At 41.8% G+C, this 19808-nt stretch overlaps 1 protein-coding gene across 1 annotated transcript in view; it reads left to right on the top strand.

Moving 5' to 3' along the window:
- Positions 1–19808, top strand: part of HSPA4 (heat shock protein family A (Hsp70) member 4) — a 44832-nt gene that overhangs the window by 3554 nt on the left and 21470 nt on the right. The window contains exons 2-9 of the mRNA XM_075601086.1: positions 9841–9898; positions 11981–12121; positions 12299–12421; positions 12757–12856; positions 15030–15163; positions 16293–16537; positions 16962–17038; positions 19637–19788. Of these exons, the coding sequence (XP_075457201.1) occupies positions 9841–9898; positions 11981–12121; positions 12299–12421; positions 12757–12856; positions 15030–15163; positions 16293–16537; positions 16962–17038; positions 19637–19788 (1030 nt within the window). The remainder of the gene's footprint in view (positions 1–9840; positions 9899–11980; positions 12122–12298; positions 12422–12756; positions 12857–15029; positions 15164–16292; positions 16538–16961; positions 17039–19636; positions 19789–19808) is intronic.

The raw sequence follows: 19808 nt of genomic DNA, 5'->3' as shown, positions 1-19808 counted from the left end.
CATGTTGGCAACTGCCTGAAAGGTAGGAATGAAACCAGTTTAAAACATGCTTCTCTATTCCAGAGCACTGGAGTTTAAGCAAGATAACATGATCATCTGTATCAAAAGCTTTCACAAAATCTAGGAATATTGCACCAGTGAGTTGTTCCATTCCACACTGGATCTCATGGCAAGCTTTTTGCTGGGTAGTTACCGTGGAGTGTTTGGGTTCCAATCTAGCTTTTGCCCCAATCAAATAATCGGCCAGTTGAATTTCTTAGGGGCCTCTGAATGGGGATGTCTGGCACTCAGATGTTTTCTTTACCTCCATCCCATCCTGTCCTTTATCCAAGAACTAATCAAGGTACATGTAAGGAGGACTCTGGCTGTTCAAGCACTTTCGGAACACAGTGATATCACACAAGGTTGCAGCCAGGAGAAATCAAACCCCTTCTAACTCTAACTTAAAGAAGAAAAAAATCTATATCTCTATCTCTATCTATCTCGATTGGTGCCTGTTTTACCTACATCTGACACCTATCACCCAAATAAGAACCCTTAATTGTCTCACTGGGATTAGTTTATCTTAGTCCTAGGAGGGGATTGCCCCTTTGCGGATGTCTAAATCTGAATATTTTATGCAAACAGCTCACCATTTCACAGCTTCCATTAGAAGTGAAAACAGTGGAATATTTCAACACTTAAAAAAATTATTTAAAAATATTAATATTGTCTGGATAAATGTCTGTTATTTAACTTATTAAACACCACTGTACTTGGCTCAACAAGGTCCTATGTGGGCTTGAAACTTTCAACTTATATTGACAGCCCCTCTTAGGACGAAACTAATGGAAGTAGCATATTTAATAAAGGTTAAATGTCGTCGATTGAGACAGTCAAAGATCAGTATTTTATATTTCTTTAAACCAACATTTTAATGGTAAAATGCTCTTGTGGTTTTCTACTGTCCAATGTGATACATATTGTTCTCTTTGCACGGTTGTTTTCAAAGTAAATATACAGTCATTAGTCAAACAGATGCTCATAAGTAGCTGATATGGTTTAATTTAGCGTTCCCGAAGAAGAAAAGCAAAAATTCTATTTTGACAAGATACAAAGTACACTTTTCATGATAGCCCAATTTGCCATTACACTTGTTTGGGCCCACTCATTAGACTTCCTTTTTAATGTCCTGAAATTAAAAAAAAAAATAGTTTCCCATTACTTTATCATACTGTGGTAAAATTAATTTTCTGATAAGTTTTGTAACTGGCAGATGTGGCCTTTAATTGAAAATGGCAGGTATCCCAGACAAGGCAGATCTACCAGGATGGAAGTTGTGGAGTGTGTGGGTTTATGATCTTTTAATCATAAAATGCAATCCTGTTCTGCAGCATGGTACATTTGGGGGTCCATCATGACATAAACCAAGTAACACACCAAATAACAACTAACAAACACAAACTGATACATAAGGTAGAGGCCCTGCTGCTTGTATTTTACGATTCAGCACACTGGTGGGCAGCAAGGACTTCACCTGCTGCCCCCTGCTTCCTCTATCTCCCTGGTCCCTTCCTGCCTTCTAACTTTAAGGCCGTCTCGTGATGAGACAGGAACAGGCCTATTCAGAGCAGGCTGACAACGGATTGTGTGAGGTGGGGAGATGGCATCAGAGATATATAGATCGGTTTATAGGGAGGGATTATTTGGGGCAATAGGTGTAATATGCAAAGTGTTTATTTTGGGCAATAGGAGGAGTGGCTGAGTGAGTAAAGACACTGATTGTAAACAATGACACAGTTTGAATCGGGGAACCTGGTTCAATATCCGGTGTCAGCTCCTTGTGACCTTGGGCAAGTCACTTTATCTCCCTGTGCCTCAGGCACCAAAATCATAGATTGTAAACTCAACTGGGCAGGGACTGTCTGTACAAATCCTATATACAATGCTGCATACTGCACACTATACTGTAATTGTGAAGCGCCTTGCGTTCCATTGGGAGAGAAACGCTACATGAAATTATAATAATGTCCAAATATTATGTGGAGCCCTTGGTGTACATCATGTTGCCCACCACTGGTCTAGAGGGAATAAGGCAGCGCTTAGTTACCGCGATGGCAGGTGACGCCAATACAAATGCTTACATTAGATTGAAGATGCGCATAGTGCTCTGCAACACCAACCTGGCGGCAGAATCCAGGAGAGACCAATGAAATTATCTCTGTAAGAGATGGCCGCGTGACGTCTGTCACATGAAGCGCTTCAGCTAATGAGGCCGAACCATTCGCGCGACGTCACGTGTCATGCCCCCACCACGCCTCCCTCTCCTAAAAAAATCGGCAGTAGCAGAGAGAGAAGTACAGTTCACCGATCGCGCTGCGGCAGGCGTACGCACATGTACACGCTTCGTCGTGTGCTCGTGCGAGTTACCTAGAAGAGCGGCATAAGGGGTACAGTTAAAAAAATAAATAATAATTAGGTGAGTCTGCCAGTTTTGCAGCTGGTCCGTTTGGGCGTGTCGATGTTAGGGGGATGTAAACAATAAAGTGAAAAATTAGGCGCTCCCACACACCCAATGTAATTAGTGCTGTATTCAAGTGACAATTTTTTTTAAATAAAATAGAAACTTTGTGAATTTTTGAAATACACAATGTGATTAGTCCACAGTGAAAAATGAATTAATCCAAATGTCGTCGTAACTCCCCGCTCTGACCCTCTGGTAGGTCTTAGGCTGCGCTTATAGTTCCAGCGACGGTGACGTCATGCTGCGGTCGCTAGAAAATCAAATTGTCTTGACTTCCATCGATCGCGACCAAGCAGTCGCGCCGTTGCGTTGCTTCTACTATAAGCACACGCGACGGCGGCAATACATTTGTTTTGCCGCGACGGCACTATAAGCGCAGCTTAATTGTTCCCAGTAGATATAGAGAAAAAAAGGGGGAGCACAGGTTGAAGACTTTCTACTTCCCAGTAGATTCAAGATTTCTTCAAAATTCAGGGGGAGCATGGGAGAATTCAACAAAAAAGAAAAACACAACTAAATGCAGATGTAGATATCAAGTGAATTAATCACATGTTTTGGCTCCTATGTGGTGCCTACTCAGTGTTTCAGGTTGTTATGGCACATCAAAACCTTCTGGTAATCTGTTCTTTGGGGATCGAGTTGTTGGTACCTCAATACAGGCATACCCCGCTTTAAGTACACTCACTTTAAGTACACTCGCGAGTAAGTACATATCGCCCAATAGGCAAACACCAGCTCACGCATGCGCCTGTCATCACGTCCTGAACAGCAATACCGGCTCCCTACCTGTACCAAAGCTGTGCGCAAGCAGGGAGACTATAGAGCCTGTTACACATGCGTTATTTACATCAGTTATGCACGTATATAACGATTGCAGTACAGTACATGCATCGATAAGTGGGAAAAGGTAGTGCTTCACTTTAAGTACATTTTCACTTTACATACATGCTCCGGTCCCATTGCGTACGTTAATGCGGGGTATGCCTGTATATGAGAAAAAGTGACCATTGCGCAGATCGAAATTGTATAAATGTTATATATTAAGAAGAATAAGAATTACAGTCACAATATGTGCAGTAATAAAAAGCATGTAACACAAAATAGTGTAAGGTGCTCGACATCGTGATTATCTCACCGCCACCGCTTCCTTGGTTGTCGTCAGTGGTACCGGAGCGGAGTCCCAGCCCTCCTGTTTTCTCTCCTGGGCTCCTCGCGTCTTCTCACCGTTCCTCCAGCTGGTATCTGTGGTCTGGAGCAGCATCTCGGCCCTACTGGGGTCTCTTTGGGCTCCAATCCGTCACTTCCCGTCGCAGACTTTTGGCTGGATAACGCGTCTACAGATGCAGAATGTCTTGGAGGCTAATTATCATATAATTTGAATAGCAGTTGGACTAATAACCAACAATCATTTACACTTTATTTCTACAGACAGGAATGTATTTTTGGAGCAATCAGAGGTCATAAAAATAGGTTTATACAAAAGGAATATAAATCAGGAACCATAATGGCAGCTTTACATAGATTAGGTCAGTTAGAAAGAGAGAATTTATTGATAATTAATGCTAAGAAAAGAGAATTCAAGGAAGTTTGATTTTGCATTTCTGACCGGATCTAAAAGAAAAGCGCAGAAAATAAAGAACATCAGTAAACGCTGGGATATTCTGAAAAATGATTCCATTCTCAGGGATCATATCTCTGACGGGCCCTGTCTTATATTTTAAGAAAGCGAAGAATATAAAAAAAGTTAGCCCCAGGTGCACCAAGGACTAAATCTATAAAGAAAGGGTGGTTATCACAAAGTAAAGGGTACTATGGATGTACCACCTGTAGAGCCTGTCAGTTTAGGGTGGAGGATACATTCAACTTTAGATCAAACGTGACGGGCAATTCGTACACTATAGATACCCTTATTACATGCAGGTCAGATTTTATAGTATATCTACTAGAATGTCCTTGCGGACAACAGTATGTGGGTAAAATGACAAGGCTTATCAGAACGAGTATTATAGAGCAGCTTCGTAACATCAAGAGGAAAGTTGCCACACATAGTGTGTCAGACCATTTCACACTAAATCATCAAAGGGACCCAAGAGGGCTCAAAATTACAGCAATAGAACAAGTGAGGCAACATTGGAGGTGAGGCGACAAAACTGAGAGAGACCTTCTGGATCCACAAGTTCAAAACGTTCGGTACCACTGATGACGACCAAGGAAGCAGTGGTGGTGAGATGATAATCTTGCGTTGAGCACCGTACACTATTTTGTGTTGCATGTTTTTTATTACTGCACATATTGTGTTTGCAATTCTTATAATATATAAAATGTATACAATTTCAATCTGCGCAATAGTCCCTTTTTCTCTCATTGAGGTACCAACAACTCGATCCCCAAAGAACAGATTACTAAAAGTTTTGATGTGCCCATAACCTGCCACACTGTGAGTAGGCATCACATAGGAGCCAAGACATTTGATTAATTCAGTTGATATCTACATCTGCACTTAGTTGTGTTTTTCTGTTGAATTCTCCCAAGCTTCTCCTTGGAATTTGAAGAGATGTGGGGAGGGGGGGGGATAACTTTTTAATGTAAAATCTGGATGGAGTCTGAATGGTAAAGAACTCGATGTGTTGCAGCTTGAGCGGTTATAAGGGTTTATATTGTTGTTGTGTTAAGTCATTAACTACATTCTTGGAGCACTGAGGAAAATGCGATTTAAATATTCTTTTTGACATAATTTCAAAATCCTACTTAATACGTTTTATGTTTTGGTAACTCTGACCTATGACTTAATATGCCCTTAATGAGTTTCTCAATAGAAATATCAAGAGTTTTTGACAAAAATGCATTTAATGAGTTTTACCTCTACAACGACGATATGCGGTAAAGGATTCCTTAAAGGGGATGATGAATGCAATGTGATAGGAAGGTAAGGGTTAAGATGAGCTCTTCTGGCACTGCATAACACTGCTTCTGTAAGGCCGCGGTCCCAGTGCCTTCTACGAGGCGTGAGCTGCACGAACAAACACCGCCCGTCAATGAGGTTGGCCCAGTATGCACCTTCGCACAGAATGGGCAGCCGCGCTGTACTGCAATGTTTCACAAAGACATTGAAATTGAATTGTCAAGTTGCGACGGAGGGGTGTTCACGCTCCTGCCGGCGGCTCAGCCAATGAGGGCATACCGGCCACGTGAGGGCATGGCCACGCCCCTGGAAACCCCCAACCACGCCGCCCATCGCAATCTCCAGCATCTTCTCCCAGATTGCAGTGAAGCGCTGTGCATGTGCCGCCCCCCGCCGGGCGCGCATGCTACAGTGCACACTTTGACTGCAGCGTTGGATAGATATCGAGCTCCCAAGTCCTATATGTATTGCAGTACTTATATTTTTTGCGTCCATTCCTTTAAAATGATTAAGATTATGTAGGAAGTATCATTCATTTGCAGGGCTCCAATGGACACCCCTATGAACGCCTAGAAAATCGGCTGTTCATATCTCTCACTGGATCCGGTTAATTTGTAACTTGTCATGTGACTGCAGGTCAGTTAGAGTTGGAGCCTTTCTCCTGTTCTCCCTTCATTGAAGCAGAGGATTGTCTATTGTCACTCTTCTAAAGCATGCATCTAATTAGCTGGGTGGTATAGCAATTGCAGCTGTGTCGGTTGTAATTTGTTATTGTTGATATAAAATCTTAATTTACTGGGTTTATCCCTTGTTGTTTTTAGCCTATTGACTTTAAAGCATAGGATGTCTTCATTATTTTTATTCTGGATTTCGGTGTCCTGCACCATATGAAATGTTACAGCAGGAGTGGCCGACTCCAGCCCAAGAGCCACCAACGCGTTAGGTTTTCAGAATATCATTGCTTCAGCACAGGTGGCTGTCAATGACTGAACCACCTGTGCTGAAGCAGAGATTGTCAAAACCCTGTACAAAGAACTACAAATCTACCCAGCACTGAAAGGGTTGAGCAAGCAGCATCTTCTATATATCATAAAACCGCGGGCCCCTCTGTGCCAAGAACCACTGTTTTCCCAAGATACTTACCGTCAAATTATCAAATTTAAATTCCCTCAGGAGAAACCAAACTGCTGCCAAATCTTAGACCAAAAGGGAAACTGGAACACCTGCGGGTGTGACTTGCTATTGGATTGGTGGTGAAATCCCCTTTAAAAACCTGCCAGTCATAGCTGTAACGTTGTTCCCATTAGGTATCTCCAAGCCCCCCCCCCTCCTTTCATTCCAACCATGTATGAAAAAATAATAATGGAAGTTTAGGTGGGTTGCTCATATAAACTTTTATTGCATAAAGTTTAATTGTTACTATCATGTTTTCATTAGGGGGCGGATGCAAGATCGCATTACAGTTTCCCACGTTGTATGTTCAGCTCTGAGAACACTACCAAACATAATGATACTTTAGTTGCCTCTGAGGTCTGTCATGTCAGATGTATGCATGGTTTCAGAAAAAGCATTGCTTGCCATTTTTGTTTTTCTGACTGCGGTGGCACCTTTATTTGCTCAGGTTGTATGTAGGATGTGTGTGGATTTCTTTCAATGTCACAGGTGTTTGGGTTATCCGGAGTAATACCATTTCATTTTTCCCTTGGTGATCTAGGGTTTGCACCAGTGACTCCTTATGAAGGAAAAATCTTCCTTCCTTCCTTCCTTCCTTTTTTTTTTTAAACACTCCTTTTGCTCTTTGGACAGCAGCCTTAAAGAAGTGACTTCGATTTGCCAGACCTTTTTGTAGTGTTAAACCGGAAATAGTGTGTGTGCGCATTTATTGGTCTGCAGCTGAGTTTGCATTGCACATAACCAAAGTTTGAGGCCTTTTCTATGATGAATGGTTTTGCAGGGATGAAATGAAAATCAGTCTATTTGTACAGGTGTAACATTCCTTGATGGGTGTTGCAGATAAAGAGGATACGCTCTCTTTCTGCTTCTATTGTATAGCAGCATCTTGGCATACTTTTAGAATATTTGTTCATGTTTGTCCAAAGCAAGGTATCACAATCTATAAATGTTGCTTGGATACATTTTATAATTTAAGATCCATGAATGAAAAGCTGAAGTAATGTTTTAATTTTTCAGCAAATTTAGCTCTGGTAAATAGTGGGTTGAAGTTTAATGTAAACCAACATAACTGGTATGTACCCCATAACTTATGGAACCAGACAGCTGGTTTTAAGCTACAGTCCTGCTTTATCAGCATGCAGCATATTGGAGTTGGAAGCCAAAGAATTGTCATTAAAACATTTTTATTTGCAGTTCCCATGTACAGAAGTCTGCTGTAGTATGAATATTCCATTACATTCAAGAAGTCTTGATTTCCCCATGCAGGTTAATAGGCCCCTGCTCAATATGCTGTGAAGTAGCCATATCCTTGGTTGGGGTGATTTATGACCATATTTACTAAGCAGTCTTCTGCCATAATTCTCTTTTTGATGCTGGAAGACTCCTTGCACGTTGTATGAAGATGGTGCTTGCCTGATTTCCCAGGAATGTCAAGACGAAAAATAAGATGGGAGAATGAAATTAGAAAATGTGTTGGAGGAACATGGTGAGGAGAGGGTTGCAGCCAGCGTACCTGGAATAACCTTTGGGAGGTTGTCATCCAGCAATGAATAGACAAGACAGTACATTTCTAGTTTTCGTTTTCATGACATTTGATGGTGGACCTGCATTACTGTACTTAAGTTGGTGCCTTCTAATATTTCTTATATTTAACAGAGAGTTGTTCACCGACTCTTGTTCTACCATTGCACAGCAACATCTTAGAATAATTGTCATGTTTGTCCAAAGAAAGGTATCACAATCTATAAATAATAAAGTTGCTGTAGACACTTATTTCAGACACATGAATAAAAAGCCTTGTGTTTGTCTCCCTTCTCCTTTCTGCTGGAGAAGTAAGGTTTCCATTTTCAGCAAATATTGCTCTGGTCTTCAGTTTGTATTCCACATCTTATCAATCTAAGCAAACCATATTAGTTTGTACCTTTACAATCTGCTGTTTGTCATATGGTTTAGGAGCACAGTCCCACTTCGTAGACCAGTAAACCTTCTCGGCCATATGAAATGTTCGTTTAGGTTGTTTTTTACCAGCTTGGCAAAGTTGGACCCTGCAGATATGTTGAAACGCACACACAATGGGATCAACAAGGTGCAATATAGAAGCCTTCTGACTGGCAGTGGCAGGCTAGTTGGTCACATTGCAGGGTTTACACGACTTGTTCTCGCCTACTTGTGTCAAGTCAGTGCTTTAATAATGTAATGAATTGACCTAAAACACATTAGGACTTTTTAAGTGAAATTGTACAGTAAAACTTTCTCTAGAATGCATATTCAGGTGGAGAACGTGTTGGGATATTGTATTTTGGGTGTGACTTCATGAGCAACTAATTAGATATGTTACATCCAGCATTTGGGATAACAAGTTGGATCTTGCAAATATAATGCATAGTTTAATTAATTATTCATGTCAAACAAATGGATGTAGCAGATATGCTATGGAAAAGATAACCCCCTATGCATCCTTGAGACGTGCTGTGTGATGTGTTGCAGACTTCTAGCGAATAATATTCGGACACTCACTTTGGCAACGTTTTATATTCACCGCAACAGTCTATTTTTGGTATACAAGAGGTTATGATGCAAACAAAAGTATGCAGCCACATACCTATCACGGCGTACCTTGCAAATCCGTTTAGAATGATCATAAACCTGCAATTTACCAGATGTTAAAGCAGCAGTACAAACCGCTGGGTTATTTTTATTTTCCCCTTTAATGTGTGCATCAATACAATCCACACAATAAGTAATTGGCTACGGCTGTGCTCATGCGTAAACTACAAAGATATATAGGTCAATAATTGGCCGAGTTAATATATAATAATAAAAAGATGCTACAATTATTTTTTTTCCTATTTCAGAACTGAAGGGGAAAAAAACATAGGATATTGCTTGGTCTGCAGCTTTAAAATTAGGCTTTTTATTTATTTTATTTTTTGAAGTTTTTGTGGAAAAAAAGATGTAGCCGACATTCTTACCCCCTCACCACAAAATAACACATTTGCTATCTCCTTAATACTTGTTTTAAATAGTGCTGGGTTAAATAATGTACAAGCGTTGACACATCACGTTAACCGGAGCTGTAACATCTGCTACATCTGTATGTAAACACCCTTACTATACACATGGTACAGATTGGGAGATCGGGGCGTTCAATTAATGATTTGTATGATCCCATATTTCTAGTGACTCTACAAATGTCCATCAGTTACAATTCTGTGCATACCAATGCTTTGGTAATGAATATCCGTTTCTGTGTTTGTTGTAGAGCATGTATTTCATTTGGCCCGAAGAATCGCTCGGTTGGTGCAGCCGCCAAAAGTCAAGTAAGTTATCTTGCTGAGGATCCTGATTTGCCATATACCAAGAATAACTACTCCAATGCTCAATCGCTGGAAACCTCATGGTATAAAATTTTATGCTGCAATTTCCCCCCCCCCCCCCTTTTTTTTTCCGTTCAATAGATTTATTACACAGGGTTGGAAATAGAGGCTCCTGATATTACTGGTATAGTTACCAGTTTTAAGTCCTCAAAGGGAAACAAAATGGCCACAATCTTGCGGGCCTATAGGAAGCTGCAACGTCATCAGTTGCGGGTTCCTGTAGGACTGCCTTTAAAAACCATAAAACAATGCCTGCAAATTTAGTGGCAAGTATCTCGAAAACAGAGGGATCTTCGTAGCTGGAAATAAAAAAATAAATAAAGCTGGGTAAAAATGGTGCGCTTATAGATTCATCCATAGACCTAAATAAAAACACACTTACTCTAAGGCAGTGGTAGGTAATATGATATATCTCATGTGCGGTCCTTAAGCCCTCAAGGGCCGCACATGTTGTACATACATTATACTTGCATGCTTCCTAATACCGTCATTACACTTGGAACTCGTGATTAGCAATGTCATTCGGCACCTGAGGGAGCGGGGAACAAGCTACAATCTACACCAGCAGCATCTCTGCACTGGGAGAGGAGAGAGTGGGCTTCTCAGTTGGTCAGTTGTTGGGGGACCGCCGGTTGCCCACCAAAGCTGTAAGGCATGGGTGCGCAAAGGGGTGGGGGGTGGGGGGTGGGAGAATTTCATAGGGGGTGTGGTGGCTACAGAGGTTCTGTTCTCTCCCCCAAGGTATTTAAGTGCTGGGTAACTGTGCAAGGCTTCTGCAGCTTCTCCTACCTGGTCTTCGGCGACACCATGGTAACCTAGCGTCAAATGACACCGCGGGGTCATGTGATTTGACGCCGGAGCCGAGCAGGGGCGGGCGCAAGCCGGGAGATGAGCAGGCAGGGGGGTGCAGGATCAAAACGTAGTGTGACCTGCAACTGCATTAGACATGGCAGCCTGATGAAGGGGGAAAAGGAAGCATCGATGAAGGAACAATACAGTCCTTAATATGAATAAAACATGACGGAAACTTATGGATACAAGCATACCTTTTTAAAATGAACACTATTTAATTAAAATGAATCAAATCAACTTGAATTTAATTGAATTGCTTATGTTATTGCCCAAATTTGTGAGCAGTCTTTGTTGGCCATGAACTTTGTTAAACCTACGTTTAACGTGTGCACATTCTGCTTCTGTTATCCACCTCGAAAATCAATCCGAATATTAGGAAACGGTTACTGCGAGTTCAGAAATCCCATTGAGACCTTTTACATTCAGATTATTTTTTTTTTAACAGGGATTTAAAATTTCGTTTAAAAAAAATGTTTAATACTTGAATGTGTTTCTATTATCCTTGTGTACTTTTGTCCTTATTTAGTTTAGGTTTAGCTATTAATTTAAACCGAATGTACAAGGCAGTAAAACAGCGGCCCGCCAAAAAGTTCGTGTTTATTGGGCCACCTCAAGACCCCCCCTCCCCCCCCAACAGGTCAGGTTTTAAGGATATCCCTGCTTCAGTATAGGTGGTCAGTCTTGGACTGAGCCGCCATAGCTGGGATATCCTTAACTTGACCTGTTGGTGGGTCTTGAGGATTAAAGTTGAGCGCCCCCGCTCTAAGGCATTTAAATGAAATGCCGGGGGATCGCGTGAGGCCTCTGCAACTGAACTTACCGAGGTTCAGCCGGCTTCAGATGACTCGTTGACATGGCAACGCGGCGTCAAATTACTCCGGGGGGGTCATGTGATGACACGACCCCCGCGTTGACACCCGTCGCCATGGCAATGCGTCACATCACATGACCCTCTTGCGCCGACAGGAAGGTAAGGGGGCGCAAGCAATGGGGGAGTGGATGCAGGGGGGCGCAGCAACAGAAGTTTGTGCACCCCTGCTTTAAGGTATTCTAATCACACCGTCCTTAAGTGTCCTCTGCATAGGAAGTGTGAATCTGTGTGTTGCAAGAAAATGTTTCCTATTCATTATCTTACAGAAATGCTGACTTGATGATGTGCCCTGTTTCCTATAGGTCATTTCAAATGCAAAGAACACATTGCAAGGCTTCAAAAGGTTTCATGGCCGGGCATTCACAGATCCATTTGTAGAAGCTGAAAAGCCTAATCTTGCTTGTGAAGTTGTCGAGTTGTCAACAGGCTCAGCTGGTTTCAAGGTGAGTGAAATCTTGAATAAACAATTCACTTTTTGTTTACTGGTCAGTGGTTTAGTCGCCCTTTTGAGGTGTGCTGGTAGGATGCAATATTCATTTTTTTTTTTTCCTTCTGCAATGTGCCTTTTGGGCTGTGTGTGGATTAAGATGACGCTTCTTTGTGTTATGATGCGTTTTTAGGTTATGTATTTGGAAGAGGAACGGCACTTTACCACTGAGCAGATAACTGGAATGCTCCTGACCAAGCTTAAGGAAACCGCAGAGCATGCACTAAAAAAGCCTGTCGCAGACTGCGTGGTGGCGGTAAGTAACATTTGTGGGGACAGCACAGATTAACCCACCCTGTAAAATGAGCCACTTATTGTTTTTTCAGCTCTTGCGTGTGAAAAGTAAATATTCAGAAAACAATTTGTGCCCAAAAGTACAGGGGAGGTATCGGGATAATATAACCTTCATGTGTTTAATAGAGCCATGTGAATGTCATTAAGGTGTCGTCATGGCAGATGATTGGTTAAACCACATGACATTTCTAAAGAGTAACATTTATGGGTGATCTGCTGGACATGTTACTGGTCCCTTTCTGTGAGTTTTAGAAAGGTGTTGGTGGAAGCAGCTTTCCTGACGTGTACCCTTTTCAGGTTCCCTGTTTCTTCACTGATGCAGAGAGGAGGTCTGTAATGGATGCCACACAGATAGCCGGTCTCAACTGCTTAAGGTTGATTAATGAAACCACTGCAGGTAATGAATGGTGGAAGCAAGTTTGTATGTACCTGCTGAATAAAACGTGAAATGCTAGTAGAGTAGCTTGATTCACTCACTAGGAGTTCACTTGTAACCACCTTGTCTTGATTAGCAGTGTCTGAGCATGTTGCCTGTGTAAAATAGCAGAATGGAAATTAGATTCTGCAAAGATTTTACTCGAGACATAAGACTAGTTATATTTTATACTGTACCTTTACACTTTAAAAGAACAAAATGGGGTGTGGGAGAGAAGCATTTCTCAAAGGGGGGCACATGCATCAAGAGCCAGTAGGGGTTAGCATACACGATCAGAGTTAACACCGGATTGGGTGTGCTAACTCATGCCAGTTCTGGAAGAATCTGCTCCAAAATACTAAACATTAAACCTCCATGGCTAGTGCAGATGCTCTGTATTATACCGGTATTAATATTTCTGTGAAAAATGCATTTTCTCAAAGGTAAGTGTATGTACTGGGGTCAATACTTGTCTCAGTCCATTTACTAGGTCAAACTATTTCTCTTTTTGTCAGTAGTAGAATCCTCAGAGGAGGGCTGTGGAGCACAGCAAGCAGGGAAAGGACAGGGATAGCGGCACACCCAAAATTAATAAAAACTAATTTATTGGGGAATGGACAAAAGACATGCAAAATAGGGTACAAGAACCACCTGTGACGCATTTCGGGCGCAAGGACCTATGTCAAAGAGGAGGTCACAAACTATTTGTCTTTTTGTGACTTTTGTTTTTAATTTTTTTTGGTTTAGACCGTTTTTTGTTTCGAGTATATTCTTTTAGACCCGCTTTTCCGTACACTTTATTGCAACTCCAGTATGTTTATGAAGCTGCATGTAATCCTCCTTGCCCGGCTCTAAAGGAGTTTACATCAAATTGACTGCATACATGGCAGTGCTCAGTATCTCATACCCTGGTCATGGTGCTGGGCTGGATATGCAGATAGAATAAGGATGGGCGCCAGGAACAAGTACATACTTCACATTTGGACATATTAACCGGTGGCAAATCCTAATTACTCTGTGCTGCTTCGCCTGGTAGCTCTCACTCCTACACTGGGGTGACACTTCTGCTTTATTTCCTTTAGTGTTGGTTAGATTGGCAATCTCCTGCATAGTATCAATAATGCACCATCTCAAGTGACCCCTGTTAGGAATCCTCTGCTTTCTGGGATCAGTATCCCATTAATGTTTGCCGCATGCTTAGGCAATGCGTATTGGATCAGGAGTTGACCAAGGACCTTCCGGTGGGGCAGATCAGATTATGCTCTGGAGTTGCAATTCTGAGAGCTCCTAAACACATGCTCACTCCTCTTCCTGCATGAGAACAATCTTTCAGTTCTTTAACTGACAATAATAAACAGAGACAGGACACTCTTAATATATGTAACTATACACTTAAACATATTTACAGGGCTCAGCGAGGCTCTCAGTATTTGTTTCTAGAACATTGGGTGGAGCTATATATAGGGAAGGGGAAATCCCTTCTGCACTGTCATCCTACATCACATGGTGTGGAGTGGAGGGGCAATACCAGAGTGATCCCACCGGTTAATCAATTAATGCTGTTAACCGCTTGGATTACTTATTAGTATATTTGCCAGACGTTCCATATTTCTGGGATTGTGCCTTTTCATTCTTGTCCCAGAAAGGCCTGTCGGGATGCGTAATTGTCCCATATTTTAGTGCCTTTGTGAAATGCCTGAACTTAAAAATTAATCATCATTAATTTCTACTTGAGTGTGAAAGTTGCCTTTTCCGATAGTTGTCGCCTTACTAAATTAGTGAAATAATAGACACTGCCTCGTCACCTCATAATACCCTAACCCCCACCCATATAGGTGTTACTTTTTTTTTTTCCCCACCACTACTCACTACTTCAATGCACATCTTCCCCCCCCCCCCCAGTCCCCCCGGCCAAGAGTAGAGATGATAAAAACCAAATAACATAGCGGACGAGCGGGAGATACCATTCAGCTTGAAGCATTTGCAAACCATTTATCCCCCATTATGTCACTTTCATACTGGATTTCGGCATCCCTTATTATAAAAACTTCAATATAACAACCCTGCTTGGTAGTCAACCAAATAAATGGACCACGTGCACATTTAAAATGCCTTTTGGAAAAAGATTTCTCACATACTTTTTTTCGTCCTTTAGTTGCCCTTGCATATGGAATCTATAAGCAAGATTTGCCCGCTCCAGAAGAGAAACCAAGGATTGTGGTCTTTGTGGACATGGGACATTCTGCATATCAAGTGTCTGTATGTGCTTTCAACAAGGGAAAACTGAAAGTGAGTAACAAATAGTGTTAGTTTTTTTGCAAGTTCCTTGTGCATTATTATTTTTATTTTAAAATTGTCAATACAGTGTAACTGTTTACGCTTACGACAATTAGTTACTACTTCTGGTGCTGATATAGATGGATACATTTGTGTAACACGATCATTGTACTAAATAAGAGGAGGACATGTGGTTATGCATCACTTTGGTTCAAGGATTGACCATGTGAGTTGAGGGGGGGACTCTTAATAGATCTTATGAATGTATTGCCATTTTACAAATGGCGTTCCAGTTTTTCTGCATGCACTCAGTTATAGACAACATAATGTCTGCAATTTGCTGTGGTGAACAGAGGCTGAACCCATTTTTGGCAACTTGTGATTTAGCACTAGCAGCGCAATCCTTCCCCGCCTTCGGTTCCCCTCGCTGCGTGCGGGCCCCCCCCTTACCTCGGCTCCGGCACCTGGGTGTTATGCCGTCAAGTTACCATGGTAACTTGACATCACATGACCTCGCCTCGTGCCGTCACGTTGCCATGGCGACGTGTTTCCAGAAGCCGTCTGAGCCAAGATATGGGTGAGTCCCAAGTCAGCACTGTGGCACGCGCGCCCGGCGGAGGTGGCGGCGCGTGCACAGCGTTACACCACGGTCTGAGGGGAGAGGGAAGTTTTGCGACTGGAGGGGGCGTGGCGGTGGGTTTGTGGGGGCGTGGCCATGACGTCCCGCAGCTGGTTCGCCATCATTGGCTGAACTGCCGGCGGGGGCGTGGCCACGCCTCTGTCGCAAACTTTGAGGTCAAATTTCCCTGCCTGAAAACCTGTCGCGCACGCAGGGGAAAGGTGCCCGATAGGGTACTAACCAAGACCGACCTGACTGGGGGAGCGGAGGTTGAACGCACTGCGCACGCCCGTCACTGGGACCGCAGCCTAAGTGCAGTTTACAGAGGCCTTCGCCGCTTCCCCGGCATTTAATTTAAGTGCCTTCAGGAAGCGCGCCCTCTGTAAACCCTGCGCCCCCCAGTTTGCGCACCGCTGGTCTAACGGCCTATGGTATTTGGAAACTGCAAACTCAAGCTGCAGAAAGGGCATTCAAAATCGGAGAGGTGTTAAAACGCCTTAATGTTTGTCTACATCTCCGCAGGTTTTGGCTACTGCCTTCGATTCTACCCTGGGCGGCAGGAAATTTGATGACGTCCTGGTTGGCTATTTCTGCGAAGAGTTTGGCAAGAAATACAAGCTTGATATAAAGTCTAAGATCAGGCCTGTGCTGCGACTCGCTCAGGAGTGTGAGAAGCTGAAGAAGTTGATGAGTGCAAATGCATCTGACCTGCCATTGAACATTGAATGCTTCATGAATGATATTGATGTATCTGGAACTATGAACAGGTGATGACACCAAAGAAATTATTTGTAAAGGCAATGGTTTTTTTTTTTTTTTTTAATATAGGGCTGTGTAACAATTTCATTATTGCTATGTTTGCTAGATTCATTTTCTGCTTCTATATCTATTAGCAATTGAGGCATTTTATATGAAGGGCATTAAGTGATCTAATTGAATCATCAGTGTTTTCTCCAAGTTCCTCACATGCTCACAGTGTTTGTGTCTGATCATAACAGTTTGAACCGGGCTACTGGGTTCTTTAATGGCAGTTAATTGACAGTAGAAATGTAGTTAACTGTAAAAAACATGTTTTCTCTTTAGCAAAGTGAGATTTTGCTTACTGAATCAATGACAGCTCTTCAGAAACTTACAAGAGTCTTTTCTCACAGTTTTTTAAAACTTCAGTAATTTTTTGTTTTCTCTCCAAAGGGGTCATTTTGAAGAGATGTGTGACAGTTTCCTATCCCGCATTGAGCCACCGCTGCGCAGTGTTTTGGAACAAGCTAGTAAGTGCATGGAACAGGACTGTGTGATGCTATTTGGGCAAAAAGCTTAGTGACATATGAACTCTGCATCCTACCACAGTATGCTATGTGGGTGTGTATTGTGCTGTACACCATCTTGCTTAATCATAGATAATTGCATTAGTAATTGCCATTTTTTCCACTTGTTCCATGGGATAATGCAAAACATAGAGATTTACAAATCTGGCAAATGTTGGTTTAAGTTTAGGTTAAACATGTAGTGTTGCACCTACTGCAAAGTGATGACCATTCTTCTGGTGTGGTTACTTTCCTATTGTATATTAGTCTGGTATGGAATGCAGCATAGGCAGCTAGGAAAAGAGATAACAAGTTGTTAATTTGACGATTGGGATAGAGCTTTGCTATAAATAACTGTATTTTTGCAAGAAAAAACAAGATTTTACGATTAACATATGCAGCATATATTAGACTTGCAATAAAGTGAACGCACTTGCATAGAAGTGATCTATGTAACAGTTTTTTTTATTTATTATAAAGGTTTGATTCAAACTAAAGCTTAAAAAGTAAACCCAGCTCTGAGAACTGCTCCATAACTGTTATTATGGTTTATATAGTTTGCTGATTTATAATTAACTGAAAAAAGGATGATGCGGCTGCCTTAAAGTAGCAGTTATCATTCTAAAGTTCTTGGGAAATGTGTTGACCTTTTGGTGAAGCCGGGTATAGAATTCACATTTGCTCTCACCCATCCTGTGTGTGGGCCCATAGAATTGACCAACTGGGCCGGTAAATGTACATGTTCCGTGCCCCATTAATCGTTAAAATGCCCTGTGCAGCTACTGGAGTTTCAGAAAACAAATTTTTGCATGTGTTGTAAACTACTTCAGAATTTCAGTTGTGTATGACCAGGATGTAATCTAATTTTTGAAAGACGAGAAAAAAACCTAAGCCAGCACTACATCTTTAGTGGGAGGAATCGAATCAAAATGTATTATCTGTAAATGGAAGGGTCTTATAATGGAGACTGCTGTTTCTATTCATTAAAATGCCCCTTCTAAATTTCCTTGTACATTTCTAAGTGGGAGGCAATTCCTCTGAAAATCTTTGGTGCCAGGGATTACATGATCTGAATCAGATAAACTTTACATCCACTCTGTACTTAGGATGTAGAGCCAGTAGTGTGGAAGAGGCATGCAGGGGATTCTGGGAGAACATGGCAGCCATAGCACTAGTCCCGCCATCACTGAAAATTCTGTGACATAATTGGAACTGCGGGAGGAGAGGCTCCTCCGGAGCTGAAACAGTTTATTTTCATCTTGTGGAGACCCCTAGATTGTCAAGATACTAGGTTTTATGTGCTGGATCTTCTACATGTAAAATTAAACATGGCCACCAGTATCGGCCTGCAACTCGGAGAACTATCACATGCAGAATCCAGTTTTCAATTTTGCAGTTTATGCATTAACCCCCTCCTACTTTGAGCCATAAAGCAGCACCTACTCTGAGAGCTGGAGAGGGGGCAGGGTTTTTTTTTTATGCCGCAGTTCATCTCTGGGGACCTTTGTTTGCAATAAGGTAACAAAACAAAAATATTTCTATGGAAAAAAAATAAAAGGACACTACCGATTATTGCTATAACAAAAAGTAGTAATGTTTGGTGTTCTTTTGAAAAACCATTTTGCGTCTTGTAATTGCCTTTTATCAGCTTTAAGTTGGGGTTTTTTTTTTTTTTTTTAAGTGAGATTGCAAGTTTTATTGAAGAAAAAAATAAATATATATATATATAGCCGTGTTAGTCCAGTTGCGATAGTGCAGAATAAATGAGTTCTTCAGTATTAGGTGATACCTTTTTTATTGGACTAACAATTTATGTCATAGGACAAGCTTTCGAGAGTTATCCTCTCTTCTTCAGGTCAAGCAATACTGAAATACAAAGGTTTCAATGGCTAAAACAGTGTAGAGAGAGGGAAAAAAACAGCAGATATTTACTGTAGATAAGGTAGGGTGTTAAATGTGTTTGAAGCCAGGGAACGGTGTCAAAGAAAGGTGGGGAGGGGTAGGAATACAGGGGGGGAGAGAGAAAGTGTGAATAAGAATAGAGGCAAGCAGGATAATTACAAGCAATTTTGATAGGGTGTGAGAAAACCCATGTCCGCATTAAGTCCTTTGGTTTTGGTGTCAAAGAGTCTTATCATTCAGAGGAGTGGTGAGGCTGAGCTGCTGCACAGTGATGACAGGGCTCCCATGCGCCTACAGTACTCCCGTTTTTAATTACAATCAGCTGGTTCTTGATTATGCACACAGGTGGGTGATGGGTATATATGTTTTCCTTGGGCAGTGTTCTCCAGCACGCCCCTGAGGAAGGTCCTATACAGGACCGAAACGTTGGATTTATATGTGCCTGCTTTTTTTCAAATACACTTTTGCAATATACCTTGAGTGCTGTTTTTTGTCTCCTTGGTGGGACACCTGGTTTCCTGTTATTTTTGTTGAACAAGCACCTATTTCTTTGGAGCCTTTGAAGTGCCTGCTGTTATCTATAGATAGATAGATATATAGATATATATATACACTCATTATAAACCAATTGTAAGTACTTTGTAAATTGCATTTACGTAGAGCTGAAGAAAGAAGATGTTTATGCTGTAGAGATAGTTGGCGGTGCCACTCGAATCCCTTCCGTGAAAGAGCGTATCATCAAGTTCTTTGGCAAAGAAGTCAGTACGACTTTGAATGCTGACGAAGCTGTGACCAGAGGCTGTGCATTGCAGGTGAGTGCATATATTGAATT

This window comes from Ascaphus truei, chromosome 5, assembly GCF_040206685.1.
Source record: "Ascaphus truei isolate aAscTru1 chromosome 5, aAscTru1.hap1, whole genome shotgun sequence".
In the NCBI taxonomy this organism is placed as follows: domain Eukaryota; kingdom Metazoa; phylum Chordata; class Amphibia; order Anura; family Ascaphidae; genus Ascaphus; species Ascaphus truei.
This window is presented reverse-complemented; position numbering and strand designations above follow the sequence as displayed.